Genomic DNA, 12,043 nt, shown 5'->3' on the forward strand with positions numbered 1-12,043 from the left:
GATCACCGCGTTCTCCCACCTACTGCTCCGAGTTTTCTTTGCCCATCTGAGGACCATCTCTCTGTCCTTATATCGGAGAAATCTCACCACTATGGCTCGAGGAATTTCTCCAGCCCTCGGTCTTCGCGCCATAACTCGATAGGCTCCCTCCACCTCCAGCGGACCCGTCGGGGCCTCCGATCCCATTAACGAGTGCAACATCGTGCTCACATATGCCCCGACGTCCGCCCCTTCTACACCTTCGGGAAGACCAAGAATCCTTAAATTCTTCCTCCTCGCATTATTCTCCAGCACCTCCAGCCTTTCCACACACCTTTTGTGTTGTGCCTCGTGCATCTCCGTTTTCACCACCAGGCCCTGTATGTCGTCCTCATTCTCAGCAGCCTTTGCCTTCACGACCCGAAGCTCCTGTTCCTGGGTCTTTTGCTCCTCCTTTCGCCCCTCAATCGCTTGTAATATCGGGGCCAACAGCTCCTTCTTCATCTCCTTTTTGAGTTCTTCCACGCAACGCCGCAGGAACTCTTGTTGGTCAGGGCCCCATATTAAACTGCCTCCTTCCGACGCCATCTTGCTTTGTGCCTGCCTTCCTGGCCGCTGCTCTAGAGGATCCACCGCAATCCGGCCACTTTCCTCTCTTTTTTCCATCCGTGTCCAGGGGGGATTCCCTTCTGGATTCCAGCACAGTGTTTTTTGCCGTTAGAATTGCCGTTGGGGCTCCTATCAAGAGCCCAAAAGTCCGTTCCACCGGGAGCTGCCGAAACGTGCGACCTAGCTGGTCAGCGCCGCACCCGGAAGTCCGGGAGGACCGTCATTTTGACCGACTGCACCCTACCCGCTCGTGAGAGTGGCAGCATATCCATCTTTTAAAATCCTCCTCCATCTGCTCCACCAACCGCGTCAAATTGAGCTTGTGCAGGGCCCCCCAACTCCTAGCTACTTGGATCCCTAGGCACGTTGAGTTTCATAGAATTTACAGTGCAGAAGGCGGCCATTCGGCCCATCCAGTCTGCACCGGCTCTTGGAAAGAGCACCCCACACAAGGTCAACACTTCCACCCTACCCCCATAACCCAGTAACCCGACCCAACACTAAGGGCAATTTTGGACACTAAGGGCAATTTAGCATGGCCAATCCATCTAACCTGCACATCTTTGGACTATGGGAGGAAACCAGAGCACCTGGAGGAAACCCACGCACACACGGGGAGGATGTGCAGACTCCGCACAAACACTGACCCAAACCGGAATCGAACCTGGGACCCTGGAGCTGTGAAGTAATTGTGTTATTCACAATGCTACCGTGCTGCTCCGAAAAGTTTATACCCCTAAAAGTCCCCAAACTCCCTAAGGATCCGCATGACCTCCGCCATCCTCTCCACTGGATCCGCAACATATAACAACAGGTAATTGGCATACAACGACACCCGGTGTCTGTCTCACCCCCCGGAACAATCCCCTCCGTTTCCTGGACTCCCTCAGTGCCATGGCCAGCGGCTCAATTGCCAGTGCGAACAACAAGGGGGGATAAGGGGCACCCCTGCCTCGTCCCCCGGTACAGCCGAAAGTACTCCGACCTCCGCCGGTTCATAGCCACACTCGCCACCAGGGCTCTATATAGCAGCCTGACCCAACTGATGAACCCCTCCCCGAACCCAAACCTCTGCAACACTTCCCAAAGATACTCCCACTCCACCCGATCAAAGGCCTCCGCGTCCATAGCTGCCACTACCTCCACATCTCCCTCCACCGGGGGCATCATAATCACATTGAGGAGCCTCCGCACATTTGTATTTAGCTGCCTACCCTTCACAAATCCCGTCTGGTCCTCGTGAATCACCCGCGGGACACAGTCCTCAATTCTCGTAGCCAGCACCTTCGCCAGCAACTTAGCGCAACATTGAGGAGCGAGATCGGTTTATATGACCCACATTGCAATGGATCCTTGTCCCGCTTCAAGATCAAAGAAATCAGCGCCCTGGACATTGTCGGGGGCAAGGTCCCCCCTCCCTCGCCTTATTAAAAGTCCTCACTAGCAATGGGCACCGCAGGTCCATGTATTTCCTGTAAAATTCAACCGGGAACCCAACCGGCCCTGGAACCTTCCCCGCCTGCATGCTCCCCAATCCTTTAACCAGCTCCTCCAGCCCAATCGGCGCCCCCAAACCAGCCACCTCCTCCTCCTCCACCCTCGGGAACCTCAGCTGATCTAGGAATCGTCGCATCCCCTCCTCCCCCGCTGGGGGCTCAGACCTGTACAGATCCCCATAGAAGTCCCTAATTACCTCGTTTAATCTCACCGCACTCTTCACCGTATACCTCCCTCTATCCTTAACTCCACCAATCTCCCTCGCTGCCTCCCTCTAACGAAGCTGATGTGCCAGCATCCGGCTCGCCTTCTCCCCATACTCATACGCCTCCCCCTGCGCTTTCCTCCACTGTGCCACTGCATTCCGCGTGGTCATCAGGTCGAATTCCGTCTGGAGGTTCTGTCGCTCCCGAAGGAGCCCCTCCTCGCGGGCCTCTGCATAACTCCTGCCCACCCTTAAAATCTCCTCCACCAACCTCTACCTTTCCCTCCTCTCTCTCGTCTCCCTGTGGGCCCTAATTGAGATTAGCTCTCCCCTGAGCAGCGCCTTCAACGCCTCCCAGACGACCCCCACCTGCACCTCCCCGTTGTCGTTGGCCTCCAAGTATCTTTCAATACACCCCCGCACCTGCCCGCATACCCCCTCATCCGTTAACAGTCTCACATCGAGGTGCCACAGCGGGCGCTGGTCCCTCTCCTCCCCTAACTCCAGCTCCACCCAATGCGGGGCGTGGTCTGAGATGGCTATGGCCAAATATTCCGTTCATTCCACTTTCGGGATTAGCGCCCTACTCAAAATGAAAAAATCCATCCGGGAGTCGGCTCTATGGACGTGGGAAAAGAAGGAAAATTCCCTGGCCAGCGGCCTGGCAAACCTCCATGGATCCACTCCCCCCATCTGGTCCATAAACCCCCTGAGCACCTTGTCCGCAGCCGGTCTCTTACCCATCCTGGACCTAGAACGGTCCAGTGCTGGGTCCAGCACCGTGTTGAAGTCCCCCCCTATTATCAAGCTTCCTACCTCCAGATCTCCTTTTCTAGGCCAGCCATGTGCCCGCTCCTCCGACACTCTCCAGTCGCCAGGCGGCGTACTCCCGCCCCGACTATCTCTCCTACTTCCAGCTCCCCTTTGGCCCATGCAGCAGCAACCCAGTTCTCCGCCCCCCCCCCCTTCCCTCCATCCCCCCACCCCCGCTAGATCCTCATCTAGCCATTTTGCTCCCCCTTATAACACTCCCGTAAGTCAGCTGACTCCTGCTGACCCCGGCCTCTACCGCCATTCCATCGACCCCCAAGTGTGAGATTCCCCCCACCTCTTGGCAGTCAGTGTGCACTCCTCTCCAGCACCGCCCTTCCCACCCCCCGGCCCCGCCCTCATCCTTCCTTAACGCGGGAAAAAGCCCGCGCTTTCCTGAGCCGGCCCCGCCCCCTCTGGCGCAGCTCCTTTATGCGGCCTTACACCAACTCCCCATCCCCGGGCCTCCACCCCCCCTCTTCCTCCGCGGGGCCCTGCCCTCCCAACACCGACGCCCCCACTCTCCCACAGCCCCCACATCAAATCTATTCACCCAGCACCACCCAGCACCAAACAAAAAGAACATTCCTCAAACGCTATAAACACAGTAAACATCCCACCACGACAAACCCTCAGTTTGAGTCCAACTTTTCAGTCTGGATAAAGTTCCATGCCTCATCAGGCGTTTCAAAATAGTGGTGCCGATCTTGGAATGTGACTCACAATCGCGCTGGCTGCAGCATCCCGAACTTCACGCCCTTCCAATGGAGCACCGCCTTAGCCCAGTTAAAACCAGCCCTCTTCTTAGCCACCTCCGCACTCCAGTCCTGGTAAATTCGGATGTCCGTGTTCGCCCACCTGCTGCTCCGCTCTTTTTTGGCCCATCTCAGGACACACTCTCTGTCCATAAAGCGGTGGAACCTCACCACTACATCCCTTGGCGGCTCGTTGGCTTTGGTTCTCCTTGCCAGGACCCCATGAGCCCCATCCAGCTCCAGGAGCCTCGGGAAAGCTCCCGCACCCATTAGCAAATTGAGCATCGTGCTCATATATGCCCCGGCATCGGGCCCCTCCACTCCTTCAGGGAGACCCAGAATCCAAAGATTCTTCCTCCTCGACCTATTCTCCAGGTCCTCAAATTTTTCCGCCCACCTCTTGCGCAGCGCCTCGTGCGCCTCCACCTTCACCGCCAGGCCCAAGATCTCGTCCTCGTTCTCCAAGGCTTTTTGCCGCACCTCCCGGATCGCCGCCCCTTGGGCCTTCTGGGTCTCCACAAGCTTCTCAATCGCTGCCTTCATTGGCGCCAGCATTTCTGTCCTCAGCTCAGCAAACCAGCGTTAAAGAAACTCCTGCTGCTCCTGCGACCACTGCGCCCACGCTGCTAGGTATCCACCTGTCGCCATCTTGCTTTTCCTCCCTCGCACATTCCGCTGCACCAAGATCACTTTTTTAACCGCTCCACTCTTGGTCCAATCCTTATAGTGTCGGGGGAACCTTGCTGTCACCTTCCCACACTGGGAGCCGTCGAACAATTGCCGTTGGGGCCCCTCTGAAGAGCCCAAAAGTCCATTCCCGGCAGGATCTGCTGAACGTGCGACCTACCTAGGCATAGTCGCAACCAGAATTCCCCTTAACAGTATTTTAGTTGCTACAGTTACCACAGCACTGATTGTGATACAAATCACTCCCTGGTATGCATTGGAGTGCGGACGCAACCCTCAAAGCTTTTTTCATTCAAAATAGAAATACCGTCCATGAATCAACATCAGCCATTCAACCTACCCAGTTTAAAAAGCAACAGTTTAGTGAGTTGATAGAGAAAGCAAGAGTGGAAAATTGCTGACTGGTTCAAGGCTACCATTACGCTGATGGAGCTGATTATTGAAGTCAAATGGTCTCTTATTAATCACAAGAGAGATCCAATGTGAAAATTGAATGCACCACGAGCCTCTCGAAGTAAAGTCCAACAAACTGCTGATGCTATACCACCTCAACTCATCAAGCACTGGAAGCTAGTATTCCTGCAGTATCTGCACAGCAGGGGACAGTGCCCCAGTATGTACATGTTGCAAAAATTGTGACCCTATACAAAAACAGGTGTGACTGCAGCAATTGTAACAACTATCAAGGCATTCCCATGCTGAGCATCGGGGAAAAATATTTACCCTTGTCAGGCTGCAGATCTTGGCTGAATGCATGTATTCCAAATCCCAGTGTGGTTTCAGAACAGGAATATCTACAATTAACATGATCTTCTCAGTCCGGCAGCTGCAAGAGAAAGGCCGTAAACAAATCAGATCATTATATAATACCGTCATCAATCTCACCAAGGTATTCGACCATATGAGCAGAGGCAGTCTATGTAAGCTGCTGGGCAGAATTGACTGCCTGCCGAAGCTGCTTAGTGTGATCGCTGCTTTCCATGTCAAAATAATGGCACAGGTCAGTTATGACAGGGCTACATCTTGTAGATCCGCAGTGGGGTCAAACAGGGTTGTGTTCTGACACTGACATTCTTAACCAGATTATTTTCTTTGCTGTAGTCATATGCTTTTAGTTCATCTGCTGAGGAGGTGTACTTACAAAGCAGAACAGAAGGAAAACTGTTCAACCTGAGTTCCAAATAAATTAGCGTTAAGTCTCATCAGAGGTTTGCTCCAAGCTGATGATGCTGCACTATCATTCCGTCGTGAGGAATACCTGCAACGGCAAATGGACAGATATTCTCTCACCTGTAAGGAGCTTGGTTTGATCATCAGCATCGAGAAGACAAATGTCATGGTCTGGAGTGTAGCTACATGACTATCAATCTGCATTGACAATGTGACGCTGAAAGTTGTTGATAGCTTCAATTATCTCTGCAACCCGTCACTTGATGCTGAAATCAACTCGCCCATTGCAAAAACTGAAGCTGTTATGCCCAAGCGGAATCAGAGAATGTGGGACAACAGGAACCTGACTAAGAACACCAAACTGAAAGCCTATGAAACTTGCTTACACAGTGCATTTCTTTACAGCAGTGAGATCTGTACAACATTTGCTGGACAGAAGAAAAGGCTGAACAGTTTCCACCTTTACTGTCATCGGCATCTCTTGGCAGGAGAGGGCCACCAACTCAGAAGTCTTGGGATGTGCTTATTCCATCAGCGTACTCTCGTTGCTAAGCCAACGGCATCTGTGCTGGGGCTCATTCACATTCGTCAGATGTGTGGCGGCCGTATTCCCAAAGACCCTCCGAACAGTGAATTGGCCACTGGCTCACAACCTGGGTGTCCATACCTCAGCTATAAGGACATTTGCAAGTGTGATCTGAAGATGGCAGGCATTGACACTGGCAAATAATACACAGTCGCTGATGGCTGTGGCCTGTGGATACGGACTGTTTAGAAAATTGTGCATCTTCTCAGCCCACTGTCTTGCTCTGCAGCAAATGTGACAGAGACTGCCATGCTAGAATGGGGCTCCCAAGCCATACCTCTCGATGCTTAACACGCAGTTGACTGCAATGGTGCAAATCATCATTTTACAAGAAAGTTTCTTCAAACTTGTTCCATCCTGTCTGCAGCTAAAGTGCACCCCCTATTTATTTATTTAAAAAAATCTTTTTATTGGCATTTCTCATATTTATAAACAATTGTATATATACATTACATTTTTCTTGCCTGCGTTAATTTACTTTATAATACAGAGAGGTTTATTTTGTCCTTCATTTAACTGATCCTATGTAAATTTTGCCGCCCTCTGGATCGGTCTATAGTTCTCCCCCTCCCCCCCCCCTTCCACGTTGCCTCTCTCCCCCCCCCTCCCCCCCGGCTTCAGCTGTGTTTTTCTTTTGTTTTCAAGGAAAGCCCCCCCCCCTTCCTCCTCTTATCTTGTGGTTTCCCCACCTTCCTTCCTTCCGGGCCCCCAGCTGCGTGTCTCCCGGCAGTGCACCGTTCGTTTGGCGGCAGGCTTCTCTGCCACTTGTCAATGGGATTTCCCATTGAAGCCACCCCATGCCGCTAGAAAACCCGCGGGTGGGGTTGCGCTGCTGGTGGAACACAGAATCCCAATGGCCGGAGAATTCTAGCCAGTGTATTTGACTTTTACACCGTCTAGATTTTTGCCATAATAGCTACTTTTTCAGATTTTTGTTGGTTTCTGGATTTTTTTCAGTGGTTCCACTCACCTTTCCCTTTCATCAACTTTCTTGTTTGTTTTCTTAATTATTTCGCTTTGTGTTTGTAATCCATTCAGGTTCATCATTCTCAAACTTAATGTTCTCCAGTTGGTATGCATTTATTCTTCAAGTTTTGTGGCACATGATTTGCGATGCTATATTTGTCTTCATGATATATGATGTAGCCTTATCATAAATATATAATCTACAGATCGCCTGTGTGACCGCATCAGTGTATGAATTGGCTCAAATATTCAAGGCTGAATTATATCAGCAAAATAAATGATTGAGGATGCTACATTTTGTTGCCTTTACTGACATTTTAAGTACAATTGGTTGTTTTGGACAGTAAAGGATAAATGAACATGGAAATATAATGATCATGCACAATTTCCCAATATTGAATCAGTGGATGAGAATCTCTTGAGGTGCACAAGCAGAAAATCTCCCTTTTATGCAACATCGTAAGCTTGTTTTTAACGCTATGTAATTTGCTCCTTTACAGAAACTGCCACAGTCAGATCATTGTTTTAATCTGGCGTCTTGTTCCTCGGTTGAAGCCCAACTTTGAACGCATGATTAGAAAACCATCTTACAAATCAAATTACGACTTGCAGTCTCCACCCAACAAACGTGAAAAAAACTGTAGTTCTCCATCAAGTTCCATGGACCATAGAGAAAGTCGCCATATTGTGTATGATGGTACCGATGGGGTTGTACTGAGCAGCTGGGAGCGGCGTGAAGAGTTTGACAAATGTCCACAAAACGGCCCTATGATATCAAATGTTGCATCTGAGGGGGACAATTTTCTCATTCTTTCACCAATAAAATGTGGGAGCCAGGTATGCACCTTATGAAAAGAAAGTTGGCTGATATAGCTAAGTTGTGCGTTAGAAATATTGAAATGTTTTGTTTCTAATGTAAGAACAACCTTCATTTGAATGGTGTCTTTAACAAACAACTGTAACAGGGCCTTCACAGTGGCGTAATCACTGAGTCAAAGGACAAGATGTTTGGGGTGACTAAAAGCGCATTCAAGGTCATGGATTTTACAAGGTGGAGGAAACCCATTTGGGTTAATGGAGGGATTTAAAGGGCTTGGGACCTATATGGCTGAAGGCATGACCATTAGTGATGCAATGGACACCGTGAGAGATGAACACGAGCCTAGAATTAAAGGGTAATAAGTTTCTAAGAGGATTGTCAGGCGGAGAAGGTTTGAGTGATTGGGAAGGGTGAAGACATGAAGGAAATTGAATAAAAAGATGTGAATTTTAAACTTAAGGCATGAGAAACGTAGGCACCATAATGGGTCAACAAACATGGGGTTGAGGGATGAGTCTGTCTTGGTGCGGGAAGCGGGATACGTGCAACAGAGCTCAGAATTATGGTGGGTGCAGGATGAGAGTATTGGACAGTTGAGTCCAAAGGTGGCAACGGGATGGTTGAGAATTTGGCAGAAACTGAGCTAATGCAAGGGAAAGGGCGATGTACAAGTCTATGAAAATATCTGACAAGAGAAAGAACAGGGGCGTCATTCTCCGACCCCCCGACGGGTCGGAGAATGGCCGTTGGCCGCTGTGAATCCCGCCCCCGCCGAAGTCTCCGGTACCGGAGATTGGGCGGGGGTGGGAATCGGGCTGCGCCGGTTGGCGGGACCCCCCGCTCAATTCTCCGGCCTGGATGGGCCGAAGTCCCGCACAGAATTTGCCTGTCCCGCCGGCGTAAATCAAAGCTGGTATTTACCGGCGGGACCAGGCGGCGTGGGCGGGCTCCGGGGTCCTGGGGGGGGGGGGGCGCGGGGCGATCTGACCCCGGGGGTGCCCCCACGGTGGCCTGGCCCGCGATCGGGGCCCACCGATCCGTGGGCGGGCCTGTGCCGTGGGGGCACTCTTTCCCTTCCGCCTCCGCCACGGCCGCCACCATGGCGGAGGCGGAAGAGACGCTCCCCACTGCGCATGCGCGGGAAACTGTCGGCTGACGCTCCCGCGCATGCGCCGCATTTCTGTGCCAGCTGGCGGGGCACCAAATGCCATTTCCGCCAGCTGGCGGGGCAACAAACGCCATTTCCGTCAGCTGGTGGGGCGGAAATCCCTCCGGCGCCGGCCTAGCCCCTCAATGTTGGGGCTTGGCCCCCAAAGATGCGGAGCATTCCGCACCTTTGGGCCGACGCGATGCCCGCTGATTGGCGCCAGTCGGCGGACATCGCGCGTTGGGGGAGAATTTCGCCCCAGATGTATTTTCAATTCATTCTATATAATTGTAATGCCTTATTATTAATGAATACAAAGTCCTTACCCACACAGTGTCAAGGAATCTCTTTGGAAAGGCAAAAGACATAAAACTCAGAGCCAATTATGGAAATTGCTCCAGATAATTGAAACTAGTCCAGAAGATGATATTTATCATAGGCAAAACTGGCACTGATATCCAGGTGGAATAGGCAGTGCTCAGGATGGAGGTGAAAAGGGGTCGAAAACCTGGCTCCGAGGCAAATATGACACTGGATTGTGAACTGTGTTTCAGTTGATAGGGACTGTGGGGTTGCCTCTGGGAGTAATTTTTTATGCTGGGTGTAAGTAAAATATCTGGAACTTTTAAAAATTGTAACAGTTTAAAGTTGAATATTAGAGGTTGAAGGTTGAAATTATACCTCACACAATCAACTCATATGATAAAACTAAGTTATATTCACTTTACTTATAATTTGATTACTTTTCAGATTTTGAGGAAAGCATCTCAAGAGAACCATGTCATATATGGTAAGCATTCAAGACAAATTATTATTATAGCCTTAATGATATACAATATTAGATTTTAGCCTATAACCAGAAACTGTAAACCTTCAGTAAATATTTAGTGTTGAAGGCTAAAGTAGGCCTCGGACCCAGGTGCCAGTTAGGCCGCAAACTAGAGTTTAATGTCGAAAACATTTATTCATCCATCGCAGTTCTTTAAGTGAAATAATGAGCAAGACAGTAATAGGGATCATTTCCTAGTGTACAACTTCTTGCTCTCTGCTACTTCCTTTCCAACTGAACTATTTCCCTGCCTTTCATCCTTCCCTGCTAAGGTATTCAATCGTCCTTAAAGGTTTTTTAAAAGTTGTACTAGCCTTGCCTTGGTTGCTCTGACATTTTGTATAGCTTTTTAAAGCTGTACATCTATCATGTGTACCAAGGGCTCAACACCTATAGCTCACACATGCGCCCTAATTAAAAATGGCACCCGATCCCTTGACCCCCCCACCCCGATGTAATCCCTGTACCTTCCAAATGCCCAAATCACCTTTTCAGGGGTCCTCAAACCCCCCTCCTGTACCCCACCTCATACAGGGAGGACATCCCCAGTCTTGATCCCATGCATGGGCAAAATGCCACCCGGGCACCTTGACACTTCCTGGCAATGATAGGCTGATAGCCAGGTGGCACCTACAGGGAGCTGGCACTGCCAGAGTGCCAGGCTGGCAGTGCCAATGTGCCTGGGTGGCATCAACCATACGAGTATGCCACCCTGCCCACAGGCCATCCACCAATCACCTGGGAGACCCCCCAAAGTGCCATTCCACCTGGTCCCCATTTGTGGAGACCAGTACGAATTGGCACCCGGCTGGGGTCTCCTCGCTGAGACTGGGGGCTGGCTAGTTCTGGCATAGGCATAGTTCAGTGAGAAGTTAAGCTCGCTGAGGGCAAGATCCAGATCATGACGTCTCGCGAGATCTCGAGGGGCGTAATGACCGTCGGGAATCTGGGAAGAAGCGTCTCTCAGGATTTACCAGCGATTCTGGCGGTAAATCACGCGCTGTATTCTCATCTTGATGTCTTTACAGGAGTCTCATTCATTAAAACACGCTTAACAATCAAGGGCTCATGTGGTCCTGATAGGGAGGCAGTCTAAGGCTTATGCCATTTCTCTCTAAGCTGTTATAGCACTTTATTTCTCCAACGGAACTGTTCAGCCTTTTCTCCTGTCTAGCGTATGTTGTCTAGGTTTTACCAGTATAGGGGAATGCACTGAGGACATAGGCTTGGCAGAATCACAGTTTGGTGTTCAGTCAGGTGACATGTTCCACACTCTCTTAATAGCTTACTACAGCTGCAGCTTTTGCAATATATATGTTGATTTTAGTATTAAGTGACAGATTACTGGTACTTTTGGAGCCTAGATATGTGAAGCTATCAACAACCCTCCACATTGCCAATGGCTGATAGATGACGGTATGGCAACACCCTGACCCATGATATTTGTTTTCCTGATGCTGGTGGCAAAACCAGACTGTTTACAGGTATGACAGCATCTGTCCATTTGCCACTGTAAGTGTTCCTCAATATGGAGGAATGTTAGCGTGGCATCATCAGTGCAGAGCAACTCTCTAATGAGGACTTAGGCACCTTTGCATTCAATTACAGGTGAGCAAGGCTGAACAGCTTTCTGTCAGTTCTGGAATGTAGATGACCTGAAGGTATATGACAGCAACCAAGAGAAGAATATGTCAAACAGTGTCAATGCCAGAACACAACCCCTGTCTGATCCAACTGCAGATCTCAGAGAAAGTCCGATCAGAAAATCATAGAATTGACAGTGCAGAAAGGCCATTTGGCCCATCGAGTCTGCACAAGGCTTTGGAAAGAGCACCCGACCTAAGCCCATACCTCCACCCTATCCCTACACCTCCACGCTATCCCCGTAACCCCAACTAACCTTTTTGGACACTAAGGGCAATTTAGCATAGCCAATTCACCTAACCTGCACAACTTTGGACTGTGGGAAGAAACCGGAGCACC

The 12,043-nt window shown here is 50.3% G+C and overlaps 1 protein-coding gene across 3 annotated transcripts in view; it reads left to right on the plus strand.

Annotated features, from left to right (window-relative positions):
* LOC140399129 (regulator of G-protein signaling 3-like) overlaps positions 1-12,043 on the plus strand; it is a 369,904-nt gene that overhangs the window by 147,820 nt on the left and 210,041 nt on the right. For all 3 annotated transcript variants that reach the window (XM_072488325.1, XM_072488326.1, XM_072488327.1), the window contains 2 exons: positions 7,765-8,101; positions 9,982-10,021. In XM_072488325.1, the coding sequence (XP_072344426.1) occupies positions 7,765-8,101; positions 9,982-10,021 (377 nt within the window). The remainder of the gene's footprint in view (positions 1-7,764; positions 8,102-9,981; positions 10,022-12,043) is intronic.

This window comes from Scyliorhinus torazame, chromosome 22 (genome assembly GCF_047496885.1).
Source record: "Scyliorhinus torazame isolate Kashiwa2021f chromosome 22, sScyTor2.1, whole genome shotgun sequence".
Lineage (NCBI taxonomy): Eukaryota > Metazoa > Chordata > Chondrichthyes > Carcharhiniformes > Scyliorhinidae > Scyliorhinus > Scyliorhinus torazame.